Source organism: Bubalus bubalis, chromosome 20, assembly GCF_019923935.1.
Source record: "Bubalus bubalis isolate 160015118507 breed Murrah chromosome 20, NDDB_SH_1, whole genome shotgun sequence".
Lineage (NCBI taxonomy): Eukaryota > Metazoa > Chordata > Mammalia > Artiodactyla > Bovidae > Bubalus > Bubalus bubalis.
In genome coordinates this window covers 5,685,370-5,700,853 of record NC_059176.1, presented here as the reverse complement: position 1 = coordinate 5,700,853, position 15,484 = coordinate 5,685,370, and the positions used below count along the sequence as shown (strand labels likewise).

The 15,484-nt window shown below is 44.5% G+C and overlaps 1 protein-coding gene across 10 annotated transcripts in view; it reads left to right on the top strand.

Annotated features, from left to right (window-relative positions):
* The window catches only part of EML1 (EMAP like 1), a 196,809-nt gene that overhangs the window by 164,276 nt on the left and 17,049 nt on the right, over nt 1-15,484 (top strand). For 6 of the 10 annotated variants that reach the window (XM_044933192.2, XM_044933196.2, XM_044933191.2 and 3 more), the window contains 7 exons: nt 3,586-3,735; nt 4,699-4,768; nt 8,174-8,287; nt 9,098-9,193; nt 10,636-10,770; nt 11,477-11,576; nt 13,295-13,449. In XM_044933192.2, coding sequence (XP_044789127.1) covers nt 3,586-3,735; nt 4,699-4,768; nt 8,174-8,287; nt 9,098-9,193; nt 10,636-10,770; nt 11,477-11,576; nt 13,295-13,449 — 820 coding nt within the window. The remainder of the gene's footprint in view (nt 1-3,585; nt 3,736-4,698; nt 4,769-8,173; nt 8,288-9,097; nt 9,194-10,635; nt 10,771-11,476; nt 11,577-13,294; nt 13,450-15,484) is intronic. The other 4 variants (XM_044933190.2, XM_044933195.2, XM_044933194.2 and 1 more) reach the window with 1 other exon arrangement.

Sequence of the window (15,484 nt, the reverse complement as noted above, 5' to 3'; positions counted from 1 at the left end):
AAAAAATGTTTTAAGTGAAATACATAGGTGCCCATTTACAATAAGCAGTAAACTCATAATTGGTTTATAACTTAGACATGAAAGTCATTCACCAGTATCTGCAAATTTTCTTTTTAAATACTTTAAAATATAAGGAATGTCAAAACTCAACTTTTTTTCTCTTAGAATAGGATTTATAACCTCATACTGCTTAATATTTGAAACATTATAGCCACTTAACATAGTCAGAGGGTTTTCCAGGTGGTGCTAGTGGTAAAGACCATCCCCATGGAAAAGAAATGCAAAAAAGCAAAATGGCTATCTGAAGAGGCCTTACAAATAGCTGTGAAAAGAAGAGAAGCGAGAAGCAAAGGAGAAAAGGAAAGATATAAGCATCTGAATGCAGAGTTCCAAAGAATAGCAAGAAGACATAAGAAAGCCTTCCTCAGCAATCAATGCAAAGAAATAGAGGAAAACAACAGACAGGGAAAGACTAGAGATCTCATCAAGAAAATTAGAGATACCAAGGGAACATTTCATGCAAAGATGGGCTCAATAAAGGACTGAAATGGTATGGACCTAACAGAAGCAGAAGATATTAAGAAGAGGTGGCAAGAATACACAGAAGAACTGTACAAAAAAGATCTTCACGACCCAGATAATCACGATGGTGTGATCACTCACCTAGAGCCAGACATCCTGGAATGTGAAGTCAAGTGGGCCTTAGAAAGCATCACTACAAACAAAGCTAGTGGAGGTGATGGAATTCCAGTTGAGCTATTCCAAATCCTGAAAGATGATGCTGTGAAAGTGCTGCACTCAATATGCCAGCAAATTTGGAAAACTCAGCAGTGGCCAGAGGACGGGAAAAGGTCAGTTTTCATTCCAATCCCAAAGAAAGGCAATGCCAAAGAATGCTCAAACTACCGCACAATTGCACTCATCTCACATGCTAGTAAAGTAATGCTCAAAATTCTCCAAGCCAGGCTTCAGCAATACGTGAACCGTGAACTTCCAGATGTTCAAGCTGGTTTTTAGAAAAGGCAGAGGAACCAGAGATCAAATTGCCAACATCTGCTGGATCATCAAAAAAGCAAGAGAGTTCCAGAAAAACACCTATTTCTGCTTTATTGACTATGCCAAAGCCTTTGACTGTGTGGATCACAATAAACTGTGGAAAATTCTTCAAGAGATGGGAATACCAGATCATCTGACTTGCCTCTTGAGAAACCTGTATGCAGGTCAGGAAGCAACAGTTAGAACTGGACATGGAACAACAGACTGGTTCCAAATAGGAAAAGGAGTACGTCAAGGCTGTATATTGTCACCCTGCTTTACTTCTATGCAGAGTACATCATGAGAAACGCTGGGCTGGAAGAAGCACAAGCAGGAATCAAGGATGCTGGGAGAAATATCAGTAACCTCAGATATGCAGATGACACCACCCTTAATGGCAGAAAGTGAAGAAGAACTCAAAAGCCTCTTGATGAAAGTGAAAGAGGAGAGTGAAAAAGTTGGCTTAAAGCTCAACATTCAGAAAACTAACATCATGGCATCTGGTCCATCACTTCATGGGAAATAGATGGGGAAACAGTGGAAACAGTGTCAGACTTTATTTTTCTGGGCTCCAAAATCACTGCAGATGGTGATTGCAGCCATGAAATTAAAAGACGCTTACTCCTTGGAAGGAAAGTTATGACCAACCTGGATAGCATATTCAAAAGCAGAGACATTACTTTGCCAACAAAGGTCCGTCTAGTCAAGGCTATGGTTTTTCCAGTGGTCATATATGGCTGTGAGAGTTGGACTGTGAAGAAAGCTGAGCGCCGAAGAATTGATGCTTTTGAACTGTGGTGTTGGAGAAGACTCTTGAGAGTCCCTTGGACTGCAAGGAGATCCAGTCAGTCCAGCCTAAAGGAAATCAGTCCTGAATATTCATTGGAAGGACCGATGCTGAAGCTGAAACTCCAGTACTTTGGCCACCTCATGCGAAGAGTTGACTCATTTGAAAAGACCCTGATGCTGGGAGGGATTGGGGGCAGGAGGAGGAGGGAACTACAGAGAATGAGATGGCTGGATGGCATCACTGACTCGATGGACGTGAGTTTGGGTAAACTCTGGGAGTTGGTGATGGACAGGGGGGCCTGGCGTGCTGCGATTCATGGGGTCTCAAAGAGTCGGACACAACTGAGCGACTGAACTGAACTGAACTGAGTGGTAAAGAATCTACCTGCCAGTGCAGGAGACGCCAGAGACTTGGGTTTGATCTCTGGGTCAGGATGACCCACTGGAGTAGGAAATGGCAACCCTCTCCAGTATTGTTGCCTGGAAAATTCCACAGGCAGAGGAGCCTGGTGGGCTACAGTCCACGTGGTTGCAAAGAGTCGGACGCAACTGAGCACGCCTGCGCGCACACGACGCTGTCAGATGTGTTTTGTTTTCCAAACAATCTACAAACGCCACTGACTATAGTAGGATTCAAGTAATCTTCCAGCCATGATTCTAGAACCCGGCTGAGCCACTCTCCTTCAGCACCAGCGTGACGGCAGTTTCAGGTCCCCTGTAGCAGGTGTGTGTCTCAGGATGACGATAACGTGGAGAGTTCAAAGATGACAAGACTCAGTGGCCCTGTTCTGCCTTTCAATTCCAGTCCCAGAAGCAAGCCCTTGGCTTTAAAAGTTAGATTCAAGACAGCAAGTGGACGCATTCTAGACTGTGGTCATGGTTCAGCAGATCTCAGCAAGTAGTGGGGTAACTAGAATAAACGGTATGCAAAAGAGGCAGCAGAAAGGAAAGAGAAAAAAAAATGAGCAGAGTATCCCAGCATTCTCGGGAAGTTAGTGTCAAGTCACCCTTCAGGTGACTTTGATTCTAGAGTCAGGATAGTACCTCTAACAAAATGTTATGGTCACTGGCCTTTCAGGAGACCAGCTTGGGAAAAATTTAAACCCAGCCTAGATGTGAGGGAAACGCATCCACATAAGCTTTCAGCAGCTCAACAAAGCAGTGTAGGCCCTGGCCACTGATTTCCTGGATCTGTGACTGATGGGCCAAATCGAAGAGTTCACTTCTAGTTATTACACAAGCGTCTGATCCAGTTCCTGTTAGCAGTAGAACAGCAAATCACCATGTTTCATCAAGCTGAATGGAACCCAGGTCTCCCGCATTGCTGGTGGATTCTTTACTATCTGAGCCACCAGGGAAGCCCAAGATTACTGGAGTGGGTGGCCTATCCCTTCTCCAGCAGATCTTCCCAGCCCAGAAATCGAACCGGGGTCTCCCTTATTGCAGGCGGATTCTTTACCAGCTGAGCTACCAGGTCATTATAATACATACTTTCAAAAAAACCCACACCTTTGTATTGTTAAAAAAAAATATCAGCAATTTCCACTACATCAATTACCTTTTGCAACTTTATTGCCTGCCTATTGAGGAGGGTCTGATGTATTGAATATTTGGCACGGAGTATTTCAAATTTAGTCTTCTTTAAATTAGTGAAATTGATGGTAACAGTCACATAGAAATTTAGTGCCTGTGCCAGCTGAAGAAAGCTGATGTTTTGTTAGCTCCTAAAAGAAGGCAAGTTTTATCTTGACGCGCACGAAGCTACGGGTACAGGGGTCGAGACTGCCGTAATAACCTGTACTTGCTCCCGACGGGCGAGACCGTCTATTTCATCGCATCAGTGGTCGTGCTATACAACGTGGAGGAGCAGCTTCAGAGGCATTACGCGGGCCACAATGACGACGTGAAGTGGTGAGTCCTCAAAACCGATGCCTGTGATGCCTGTGCAAAGGGCATTGGCAGAAAGGGTTCCGTGATGGATAGAACTACAGAGAAGCAGAGGGAGCTGAGACAATGGGGTCTTTGAGAACAGCTCTTGTTTGTGCTCTGGGCTGTCTTCTGGCTCCCTGGTGCTCTAAGACCCATTCTTTGGTTTTCTCTTCTCATGACACATTGTCTTAAACAACCGTGTTACGTAAACAGATAGCTCCAACAGACCCCTATCTGGAGGTCTTCTCGTGCTAATGGCTTCTAATTTGGGTGTGCAGTTTTTAATAAAAATGTTTTGCCTCTTGTTTCTGGCTGGGTCTGCTATTCCTATAATTCATTTATACCTTTGGTAATGATTTTATATATCTTGGAAAGATGGGTGGATACATAGATGGGTTTATGTTATTTCTATTTGTCCTAAGTCCCTGATCAGTTATAAAAATCCTGTTGAAAAAAAGATGATGTCTTTGCTGTTTGATGGACTCAAAATGACTTCTTAATAAAGACTGTACACTAATTAAGCAGTTCTGAGATCGAAGTGGTATTTCCCAATCAGGGGATGCTTTTCCCTTGAGTTTGGTAATTCCCTATAGATAAAGAAATGAAGATGAAATGAAATATGTACCAATTGTCTGAGGTCTTTGGAAACCCAGAGAATTTATCAAGAGTGTGTAAGAAGTTGGACACTGTATATTTCTCACATTTAAATTTTTGACCAGAGTGTATTTGATCAAGGGAAAAGTGAAGCTTACCTTTAAAAGAGTAGATGTTTTCTGTTTTCTTTGTTTAAATTAAAGTTTCTTTGTTTAAAGTTTCTTTGTTTAAATTAAAGTTGATTAAACGTTTAATCAACATAGACACATTATTAATATAGGTAAATGAAACTATGAAAACTTGAGTTTGGACTTACCTAAGAACAGATGTTTTATGAAGATCTCTTTTTAGCCTTGCAGTTCACCCCGATAGGGTCACAATAGCCACAGGACAAGTCGCAGGCACGTCCAAGGATGGAAAAGTGAGTGATCTTTTCATGTTTTTGTAATGAACTGGTAACGCAAATGATTTTTTTGACAATATTTTGCTGATGAGTAAGCTGTTGGATATAATGTCTGTGAGCGTGCATGCTCAGCTGCTTCCGTCGTGTCCAACTCTGTGCGACCCCATGAACTGGAGCCCACCAGGATCCTCTATCCCTGTGATTCTCCAGGCAAGAATCCTGGAGTGGGTGGCCATTCCCTCCTCCAGGAGATCTTCCCGACCCAGAGATCGAGCCCGCGTCTCTCACATCTCCTGCACTGGCAGGTGGGCTCTGTACCACTAGCACCACCACCTGGGAAGCTCAAATTTGAATTTAATCCTTTAATTTGAATTTTTATTGCAAATGAAAATTCTTACACTGACCTTAAAAAAAAAACCCTTGAGCTCACGTTAATTTCAGCTAATTTTTAAATAGCATTGCTCTTGCCTAAGAAGTCATTAATTCTTCCAATATTATTTACTCACATGATAAACATTAACATGTTGAGTTAAAATCATGAGAAATAATCATTTGACTATGGGGCATTTGCCTGTTCAGTGAATGAGTCCCTTTTTATCATGACTTTAATCCATGGAGTGTGTGTCTATGTGTCATCCGCAAGGGCTGCTGGAAGGATTTTTACAAAATTTTGTAAGCAAAGACTTCAGTTTGTATTTTAAGGAATCAGAGAAGGAGCTAGTCGAATTTGGCAAACACAGCAATTCAAAACTGGCTTCCACTTATTTACCACAATCTGTGGCCATTGTTGTTTTATCCAAAACATCTAGTAACTTTTCTGATGTCTACTTTTGTATAGTCTATCAATGCACAATGTATAATCTGAAACTAATTACGTTAAGTATTTCCATTTTTATCCTGAGTGCTACCATTTTTCAGAAAGTATTTTAATAACATCAAATTTTAAATATTTTCCATTAAAATCCTACACTTGAAAGGAGGTAATAGGAACAATGGAAATCAGACTGCTCTTCTGTAAGCACACAGGGAACAGAGTCTTCTTTTTTTTTTTTTTTAATGTTAAATGACCTTTAAAAGTTATTCGAGATCACTAGTAAATCATTTGTTCCTCCCTCTAGTGGATGAACTGTGTATTTCAGTTTCTGGCCTTGAAATGGAATCAGAACCTTAGAGCCCTCTGAATAGCTGAGCTGTTCCTTTCCATTTTCAAGTGGGAGGAGTCCAGAGAGGCCAAGTGACTGTCTGCGAACATCTAGCTACTTAGAGACAAATCCAGACTAGAACCCAGTTCCCCCGTCCATTGTGTACAAAGCTAGCCCTTTTCTTGATAAATATGCTGGTGGTTCTGTGATGTTTTCTTCTATCAAGGAAGAGAAAAATTAGCACAGCTGACAAAGTTTTGAACTAATCATAATCATTCTAAGTTTGTATTTGTGTATTATCAATTTCCTGGGGCCCAAGGATGTGAAGTTCTTAATACCACTGGTGGTAGTCATGATGATGAATTTAAACATGCTTACCCCTTAGTGGCAATACAAACTTTAAAAGAATAACCCTTACATGAGACTCCATTTTCTTTGTCATGTTTCAGTTTTAAAACTTAGATGCTTTAGATATACAAATGGGAATATCAGCTCCTGTGGGACAGTTATCAAGAATTGACTGTTCAAAGTTTGAAACTTGGTATTAGTTGCTCATTTGTGTCTGACTCTGCGGCCCCATGGACTGTAGCCTGCCAGCCTCCTCTGTCCATGGAATTCTCCAGGCAAGAATACTGGAGTGGGTTGCCATTCCCTTCTCCAGGGGATCTTCCCAACCCAGGGATCAAACCCGGGTCTCCTGCATTGCAGGCAGATTCTTTACCATCTGAGCCACCAGAGAAGCCCCTAAAACTTGGTAGACCTCCCCTACAGCTAAATTGGCCACAGGAGCCATGACCTCCGGAAGATATTCAGTTCAGTTCAGTTCAGTCGCTCAGTCGTGTCCGACTCTTTGTGACCCCATGAATCTCTGCATGCCAGGCCTCTCTGTCTATCACCAGCTCCTGGAGTTTACCCAAACTCATGTCCATTGAGTAGGTGATGCCATCCAGCCATCTCATCCTCTCATCCCCTTCTCCTCCTGCCTTCAATCTTTCCCAACATCAGGGTCTTTTCAAATGAGTCAGCTCTTCGCATCAGGTGGCCAAAATATTGGTTTCAGCTTCAACATCAGTCCTTCCAATGAACACCCAGGACTGATTTCCTTTAGGATGGACTGGTTGGATCTCCTTGCAGTCCAAGGGACTCTCAAGAGTCTTCTCCAACACCACAGTTCAAAAGCATCAATTCTTCAGCACTCAGCTTTCCTCACAGTCCAACTCTCACATCCATACATGACTACTAGAAAAACCATCTAGTCTTGTTGGTTAGACTAAACAAACCATCTAGTCTTGACTAGACAGACCTTTGTTGACAAAGTAATGTCTGCTTTTTAATGTGCTGTCTAGGTTGGTCATAACTTTCCTTCCAAGGAGTAAGCATCTTTTTATTTCATGACTGCAATCACCATCTGCAGTGATTTTGGAGCCCAAAAAAATAAAGTCTGACACTGTTTCCACTGTTTCCCCATCTATTAGCCATGAAGTGATGGGACCAGATGCCATGATGTTAGTTTTCTGAATGTTGAGCTTTAAGCCAACTTTTTCACTCTCCTCTTTCACTTTCATCAAGAGGCTCTTTAGTTCCTCTTCACTTTCTGCCATAAGGGTGGGGTCATCTGCATATCTGAGGTTATTGATATTTCTCCCCGCAATCTTGATTCCTGCTTGTGCTTCTTCCAGCCCAGCGTTTCTCATGATGTACTCTGCATATAAGTTAAATAAGCAGGGTGACAATACACAGCCTTGATGTACTCCTTTTCCTATTTGGAACCAGTCTGTTGTTCCATGTCCAGTTCTAACTGTTGCTTTCTGACCTGCATATAGATTTCTGAAGAGGCAGGTCAGGTAGTCTGGTATACCCATCTCTTTCAGGATTTTCCACAGTTTATTGTGAGATATTGGGAATATTTTATTTATTGTAAAAACACAGAGTCTTAAGTGCATTAAAAAGAAAAAAAAAAAACACTTTTGGGACTTACTTGGTGGCCCCATGGTTAAGACTGCACTTCAGTGCAGGGAGCATGGGTTCAATCCCTGGTCAGGGAACTAAGATCCCTCAGGCCGTGTGGTGTAGCCAAAAAAAAAAAAAAAAAAACTTTAATATTTTCATGTAAATATCAAACTGATTTGAAATAAAGCCTTACAAAATAAAAGGATAAAACAAAGAACTGGGGGGAAATAGCATTTTAAAAAAAAGGCTTTTGACAAAGCAGAAGTAGCGTCAATACAAAGGTAAATTTGCAGACCCCGCACGATGAGTGACCCAGCATTTTCTTCCGAAGCAGCAGTTACCCCCACATGTGCGCATCTGGGATTCCGTGACGCTGAACACGCTGCATGTCATCGGAATCGGGTTTTTCGACCGAGCCGTCACCTGTATTGCGTTCTCAAAATCTGTAAGTGTGGACCGTGTGGGTCTTGCAGCTTAGTCCACACAGGGAGGAGAGGCTCAGCTCAAGGTTAAAGAGGGAGAGGTTAACACGTCCATACCTGCCCAGATGTGTGTCCAGATCTGAACTCTGAAACCTCCCGCTTGCCAGGCCCCTTCAGTCAGAGGGAGCACATGCCTGGTCCCACACGCTCCCAGTCAGACATTTCCATGGTGATGAGAAGAGGCCCTGTGGCCGCACTCTCTCAGGCTTACAGAGCAGTCTTGCCTCCCCTGGCCTTGAATTTCCCCTGCCTGTCTGTGCCATCCCCACCCACTGCCTGGCCATAAGCAGGGGCTGGAGGGGCCTCATGGTCCCCAGGCTTCCTCAGGATGAACCGCCCTTTGAAGCACTAGTTCAGCTAGTTAGAAGCACATACGTGTTCACATCAGTATGCCTTGCACCTCACCCCCAGAACCTGTCCCCTCGTACAACCTCACGATAACCAGCCCCACGCCCTGTGCCCCGGAGCTGCAGACACCTGTCTCCTCCAGTGCAAGAGCTCTGCAGCCCCTGGAAGGCTAGGTCTAACGGAAGCAGTACTGAAGTCCGCCCCAGACCTCTCCCTCCTGCTCCTGTGCCTGTTAACCCCCACATTCCCCTGTCCCCACCATCTGCCCAAGTCCTAAGCAGATCTCAACAGTGATGGGTAAATACACTTTAATAAAGATGTAGCAGACTCGTGATTAAAAATTAAAATTATGTTCCTTTTTAATCACGCTCAGTCTGGTTTATTCTCGAATGTAGTCTTCCTGTGAATACCTCCTTTTTTCCTAGAATGGAGGCAGCAACCTCTGTGCAGTGGACGACTCCAACGACCACGTGCTGTCCGTGTGGGACTGGCAGAAGGAAGAGAGGCTGGCGGACGTCAAGGTCTGTGAGCACGCCTGCTGCGGGGCCGCCTCGTCCATTTCCCACGTGGAGCCGTCTCCCCTGAGCCGTGGGCTCTGTCCCTGCCGCAGCCCCCAGCGGGACCCCTTCTCGAGAAGCCCTCGGGCCCCGCCCCCTCCCCTTATTCCCAAGGCCTGGCGGGCTTCCTGCTTCTCTTCACAGCGTCTGTAAGGGTTTCGCGTCCACCTCCCTTTACAGCCACCACCCTTTTAATTCGCTCCATCACTCCAGTGGTCACTTTCTCCCTCACTTACTTGCTATTGTTCTTTGCATCATCCACAAATACCGAGGTCCCCTTTTCACGCACGTGTTAAGGAAGTACTGGCAGGGTGGTGACAAGTGAGATGTGCCCACTGCCCAGGTGGAGGGCCAGGCAGGGATCCGGGGATCAGGGAAGCTTGTCCAGAGCTGAGTAGACTCAGGAACGGGGAGCGAGATCTTGGTCCTCCCAGTGGGGCTTTTCCTGCAGGGGGGCCCATTGAACGTCCCAATATGTCAGTGAAGTTTCCTTAAGCTCTCTCATGCTTTCCTCCTATTAAAACCATGATTGGGTCTATTTTTGTAGAAATGACATCAGATTTCTTACCCTGGCATCCATTAGCCTTTGATCACCTTACTGACCTAACCATAGGACTACCATTGAGTCACCTGAGCTACCTGACATTAAGAGCCCCAGTGGATTACCTGGCTTACGTAGCCTTCTTTCTTGTGTGTGTGGGATGCAGACGGTATTCGAACAAGGCATGAGCATACCTGTTTTTATGCTATAGCTGTGCCTTCTATGTTTTGCTCAAGTATTTCTGTTCTTGCTGTGTTATTAGGTTGGAAGTAATCAGAGCAAGTTATTGTCTAGGTTTAGGAATCTGTAACTGAATTATCAAGCAGAAGGAGCAGTCAGGGTCAGATTCATGGGAACAGGGTGCCAGTCATGAAAACCGATAACAGGATGAGGGTGGTAAAGTGATAGCCAAAGACCCACCTCCCCTTCTGGACTCCAGGCTCGGCCACCAAGCTACCAGCAGAGTCCTGGGGATCAGAACCAGGCAAACAGGGCAGCCAAAGTGGGCCAGGAGTGGTGGAGCTGAATAAAATCCAGGCTCTGGGGCCCTTCCCATCACTCGATGAGGATGAGACTTGCAGTTCTTAAGTCCCAGCCTCTCCTTCAGCCAGAGCATGGCTGTGTGCCTGCTCCATGCCACAGACTCTGTGGTCCTGTCCGCAGGGCTCTGGGGGAAACAGACAGGGAGAGGTGTCGGCGCACACAAACGCAAGTTTAGTGACTAGAGAAGATGAATTCGAGGGGCAAAGTATCAAGAGGCCTGGTGCTCACCCTGATGAGTTACTTATTTGTGGTTCAGAGTTTATTTATTTCCTTAAGTGTCTCAAGAGATCTGAGACATCTGATTCTCCTGTTTTGTGCAAAGTGTTCGAACGAAGCTGTATTTGCCGCGGATTTCCACCCCACTGACACCAATATAATCGTGACCTGTGGAAAGTCCCACCTCTACTTCTGGACGCTAGAAGGAAGCTCCCTTATTAAGAAGCAAGGATTGTTTGAGGTGAGGTGAAATTGCATCTCTCATTTTATTTTTCACCAGTGGTGCTTGTGATCCCCTGGCATCTAAGGAAGCTCTGAGGCATCATAGCCTTAGAATTTAATTGGCCAAAGTGGGGGTGTCATGATAAAGACTATTCCCGGAGATCCCTGACAGAGTTGGGGAGCCCCTCATGGATAACATTGGTGATGCTGGTAAGGAAGGACCAACACAGGGAGAAGTGCCAGGGTGCCAGAGGGCCATGGCCCTCACTGTGGTCTGCTGACTGTAAACAGCAATGAAGAAGGTGCCCAGGAGGCTGCAGTGCAAGCCTGCTGAGGGTGATGGGCAACCTTGGTGCCATTTAGCCCAGCATCTGAGGCCTCATGAGAGCACCAACATGGCACCTGATGCCCTGCGGGCCCAGAGGCTGAGCTGGAGGACTGCTTTATCCCGGTGCCGGGCTGTAGTCATGGCCACACCGCCCCTTAGCCATTCCAACAGCCTCCCCTGCTCTAACTGCCTGCAGCCGTGTAAGTACCAGATACTTTAGACCAGATAATCTCAGGGCGTAATTTGCTTAACGGTGGGTGAGAAGGAAAGGCGCACAGTGTGGTAGCCACAGCTGACACCATCCAGCTCGGGCTGCCCATGATTCTCGATGTTCTTAAAAACAGAAGGATGTCTTGATTTTACATATATATATATATTCTTTTATAACATTCTGCAGAAGCAGGAAAAGCCAAAGTTCGTCCTCTGTGTGACTTTTTCTGAAAACGGTGACACCATCACGGGAGATTCAAGTGGCAACATCCTGGTATGGGGAAAAGGTAACAAGTGATGCTCCTCAAGCAGCCTCTTGTGGGTAATGTTCTAAGTAAGAAGCCAAATCCCATAAGAATTGCCCGTTAATATCATTTCCAAGTTTACTATTTGATTCCAAGGTACATAGGTACCTACATAACGTGTGTGTGTGTGTAACTTGGAATCAAAAAACCAGGACAGAGGAAAATGAGACTAGTAAGCTGTTGGCTTCTGTTGTTTTAAAAGGTTCTTTAAGCCCAAGAGGTTGTAATAGAATTAATCGGTTTATGAGGAGATCTGATAACAGCTTGTAATGATGAAAATCATCGAAGACTATTTAGCTCTACAGCATTTAACTTCTCTGGTCCACCCAGCACTTGGCAGACGTTGACTGAGTATTCATTGTGAGTCCGAAGCCATGTGCTGGGCACTGGGCATACAGATGAGTCAGGCAGGCATCAGTGGGCAAACAGCGTGATAGGAAGGACTCCTTACTCAGAAACACGTTGAGTCTAGTTCAGTGAGCATTTATGAGTGTTTACCACGTGCCAGGAAAACAGAGACAATGCACCACCTCTGTACTCCAGGGTCTCAGTGTTTGGGCTGTGGGGTGAGGGCAGAAGCAGAGCCACCGGGGTAATGTCGGGTTAACACGTGACCTTGGTAGTACCTCTGCAACTCTGAGTGCCTCGGGCTCTGTACACACACGGGTTCACTGCACCCTGAAAGCGGTGCCATGGAAAAGCAGCAGCCCCATGACACCCAGGAGGAAACTGAGGCAGAGCAATCAGGCCACTTGTCCAGGGACCCCCAGCTCATCTCTCAGCCCTCTTAGCACACTATATGCTTCATCTTGGCATGTTTTCCTTTATGGTTTTTTAATTTATTTTAATGAAGTATGGTTGATTTACAATGCTGTGTTAATTTCTGCTATATAGCAAGGAGATTCAGTTGTACATATATATATATGTGTGTCCTCTTTTTTATAATTTTTTTGACTGTGCTGGGTCTTTATTCTCTAGTTGGGGCGAGCGGGAGCTACTGTTCACTGGGGTGCGTGGGCTTCTCGCTGCGGTGGCCGCTCTTGTTGCGGGGCACAGGCTCTAGGCACCCGGGCTTCAGTGGTTGTGGTACACGGGCTTAGTTGCTCTGAGGCTTGTGGGATCTTCCTGGACCAGGGATCAAGCCCGCGTCCCCTGCATTGACAGGCGAATTCTTTATCGAGTTCTTCAGCACTGAGCCATCAGGGAAGCCCTTTGTATTCTTTTTCATATTCTTTTCCAGTGTGGTTTGTCAGAGCATATTGAATGCAGCTCCCAGCCCCTCTACATAGGACCTTGTCATGTATCCATCCTATACATGATCGTTTACATCTGCTGACTCCAGGCTCCCTGTTCATCCCCCTCCCCCTTGCCCTGTTTTCTTTGATTAGAAAGTAACCCAGTTCGTGTTTGTCTGTGTTAGCCGCTCAGTCGTGTCTGACTCTTTGCGACCCCGGGGACTGCAGCCCGCCGGGCTCCTCTGTCCATGGGGTTCTCCGGCAGGAACACTGGAGCGGGTAGCCATTCCCTTCTCCACGTTTGTCTCATTTGTCTAGTGCTCTGAGAACATGTAGAAATTGAATCCTTTATAGATTCACACTGCATTGATGTTCTGATAATATCTCATTTTAAAACAAAAAATGAGATGGGCAGAGGTGAGCCCCTGGACAACATCCTAAGCATGGTTTTCTCGTTGTGTTTAGGTACGAATCGAATAAGCTACGCGGTTCAAGGGGCCCACGAGGGCGGTATTTTCGCACTTTGTATGTTAAGGGACGGCACGCTTGTGTCGGGAGGAGGCAAAGACCGCAAGCTCATTTCTTGGGATGGAAATTACCAGAAGCTTCATAAAACTGAGGTGAGACAGCATGTCACACTGCTGATACTCAAACTATTATGTCAACCAGTTTCCTTATGAGTTTGAAATCTTTTGCTTACCGTTTTGAAAACTGTACTGATAAAATTTTACTAAATGGGGTAACATTTTATATAAAATCATGAAGGCAGTTTACTAAAATGGAATTCCATTTATAAACGGTGTGGTGGTCACATTTCACATCTAGAGTATTATCATAGAACCAATCTTACAAGGGAGTATTATCCACATTTTGATTAATCCTTAAAATATTTATTGTCTTTTCCCTGTAATTGCCAGCATGTTGCTCTGGAGACATCATCACTTGGAACTAATATTCACTGTGTACCTGCTTTGAACGTGACTGAACACCAGCACTGTTTCTAGAGCTTTGACTTCTTTTGGCATTTCTCTCACCTCCTTATTACCTAATTAGCAACCCTGGACTCCAATAGGAGGCAGAGGCAAGAAATTCAATATTCCTTCTACACACTGTCTGAATTTTCTTTCCCAGGCCCTGGGAAATTATGAGCAGACAGAAATCAAGGTTGGCATCAATCTGAAGGTTGAGGACCTTCCCCTCCAGCATAGTGTGGACCCCATGTAGAACTTGATTGTTGCTTAGTTGCTAAGTTGTGTCCAACTCTTTGCAACCCCATGGACTGCAGCGTGCAGGCTCCTCTGTCCTTCACTATCTCAAATTCATGTCCGTTGAGTTGATGATGCCATCCAACCATCTTATCCTCTGTCACATCCTTCTCCTCCTGCCCTCAATCTTTCCCAGCATCAGGGTCTTTTCCAGTGAGTCAGCTCTTGGTATCACCTGGCCAAAGTACTGGAGCTTCAGCTTCAGCATCAGTCCTTCAGTGGATATCCAGGGTTGATTTCCTCTAGGATGGACTGGTTGGATCTCCTTGCAGTCCAAGGGACTCTCAAGAGTCTTCTCCAGCACCACAGTTCAAAAGCATCAATTCTTCGGCTCTCAGCCTTTCTTATGGTCCAATTCTCACATCTGCACATGACTACTGGAAAAACCATAGCTTTCTAATTCAGATGCCCACAGCACAATGACAGCAGAGAACAGCATCACACTTGCTCTGACTGTGAGAATTTTGTTTTGCTGATTACCGCTCTTCATAAAGCAAGGCCTTCATCTGAGTTTTGGAAATCACTTTCTTTTCATGGAGACTTTAATTGTGGTAGCATTTTTTATAATAATATTTGACCAGCATTTTTTTGAACCTAAGCAGCATCGCAATCCTAAGAAACTGTCCAAAGCCTCATCTAGTATTATGGAAGATACTTACCATTTTTCAGTATCTATAATTCTTTATCAGCATGGATTGTTATCATCTTTTCCCAGATCTATGCTAACCCACTCGCAAAAAGTTTGTATGAGAACAGGCCACTCTTTACCATCCCAGAACCACAGTGCTGTGATTTTTGTTCCTTTGAAAAAGTACAAGAACCTCTAATTATTTTATCATAGCAAATTGTTCTTGAATGGTGTATTTTGAAATTGTTTTTATTAACACTTAATCACACGTGTACCAGCACGAGCAGTGGATTTCCAAACTAAATAAAGTTGCCAAAGGATTTATCATTGCAAGTTACAATAAATTTTTAAGAACTCTTACTTATTACAGCATGTTACATATTCCTTCCTCCCTAAATTTTACCTGCTTCTGCTATCAGAAGTCATAACAAGTAAAGAGTAAAGTACCCAGTAGTCTTTTTTATTTTTTTATTCTGTCCAGAAAAAAAGTGCCTCATTGTAGGGTTTTGTTTTTTTTTTTCCGGTTGGAGTATAATTGCTTTACAGTGCTGTTATTTTCTGCTGTATAACAAAGTGAATCAGCTTCACCTGTACATATGTCCCCTTCCTCTTGGACCTCCCTGCCACCCCTCCACCCCCATCCCACCCATCTAGGTCACACAGAACACCCAGCTGTTCCTCTTTTTTTTTTTTTTTTTTACAACCTTACTCTTGCTCATTCTTTCAAGGTATATAAAATGCATGGAGTTTAAACATAAGATT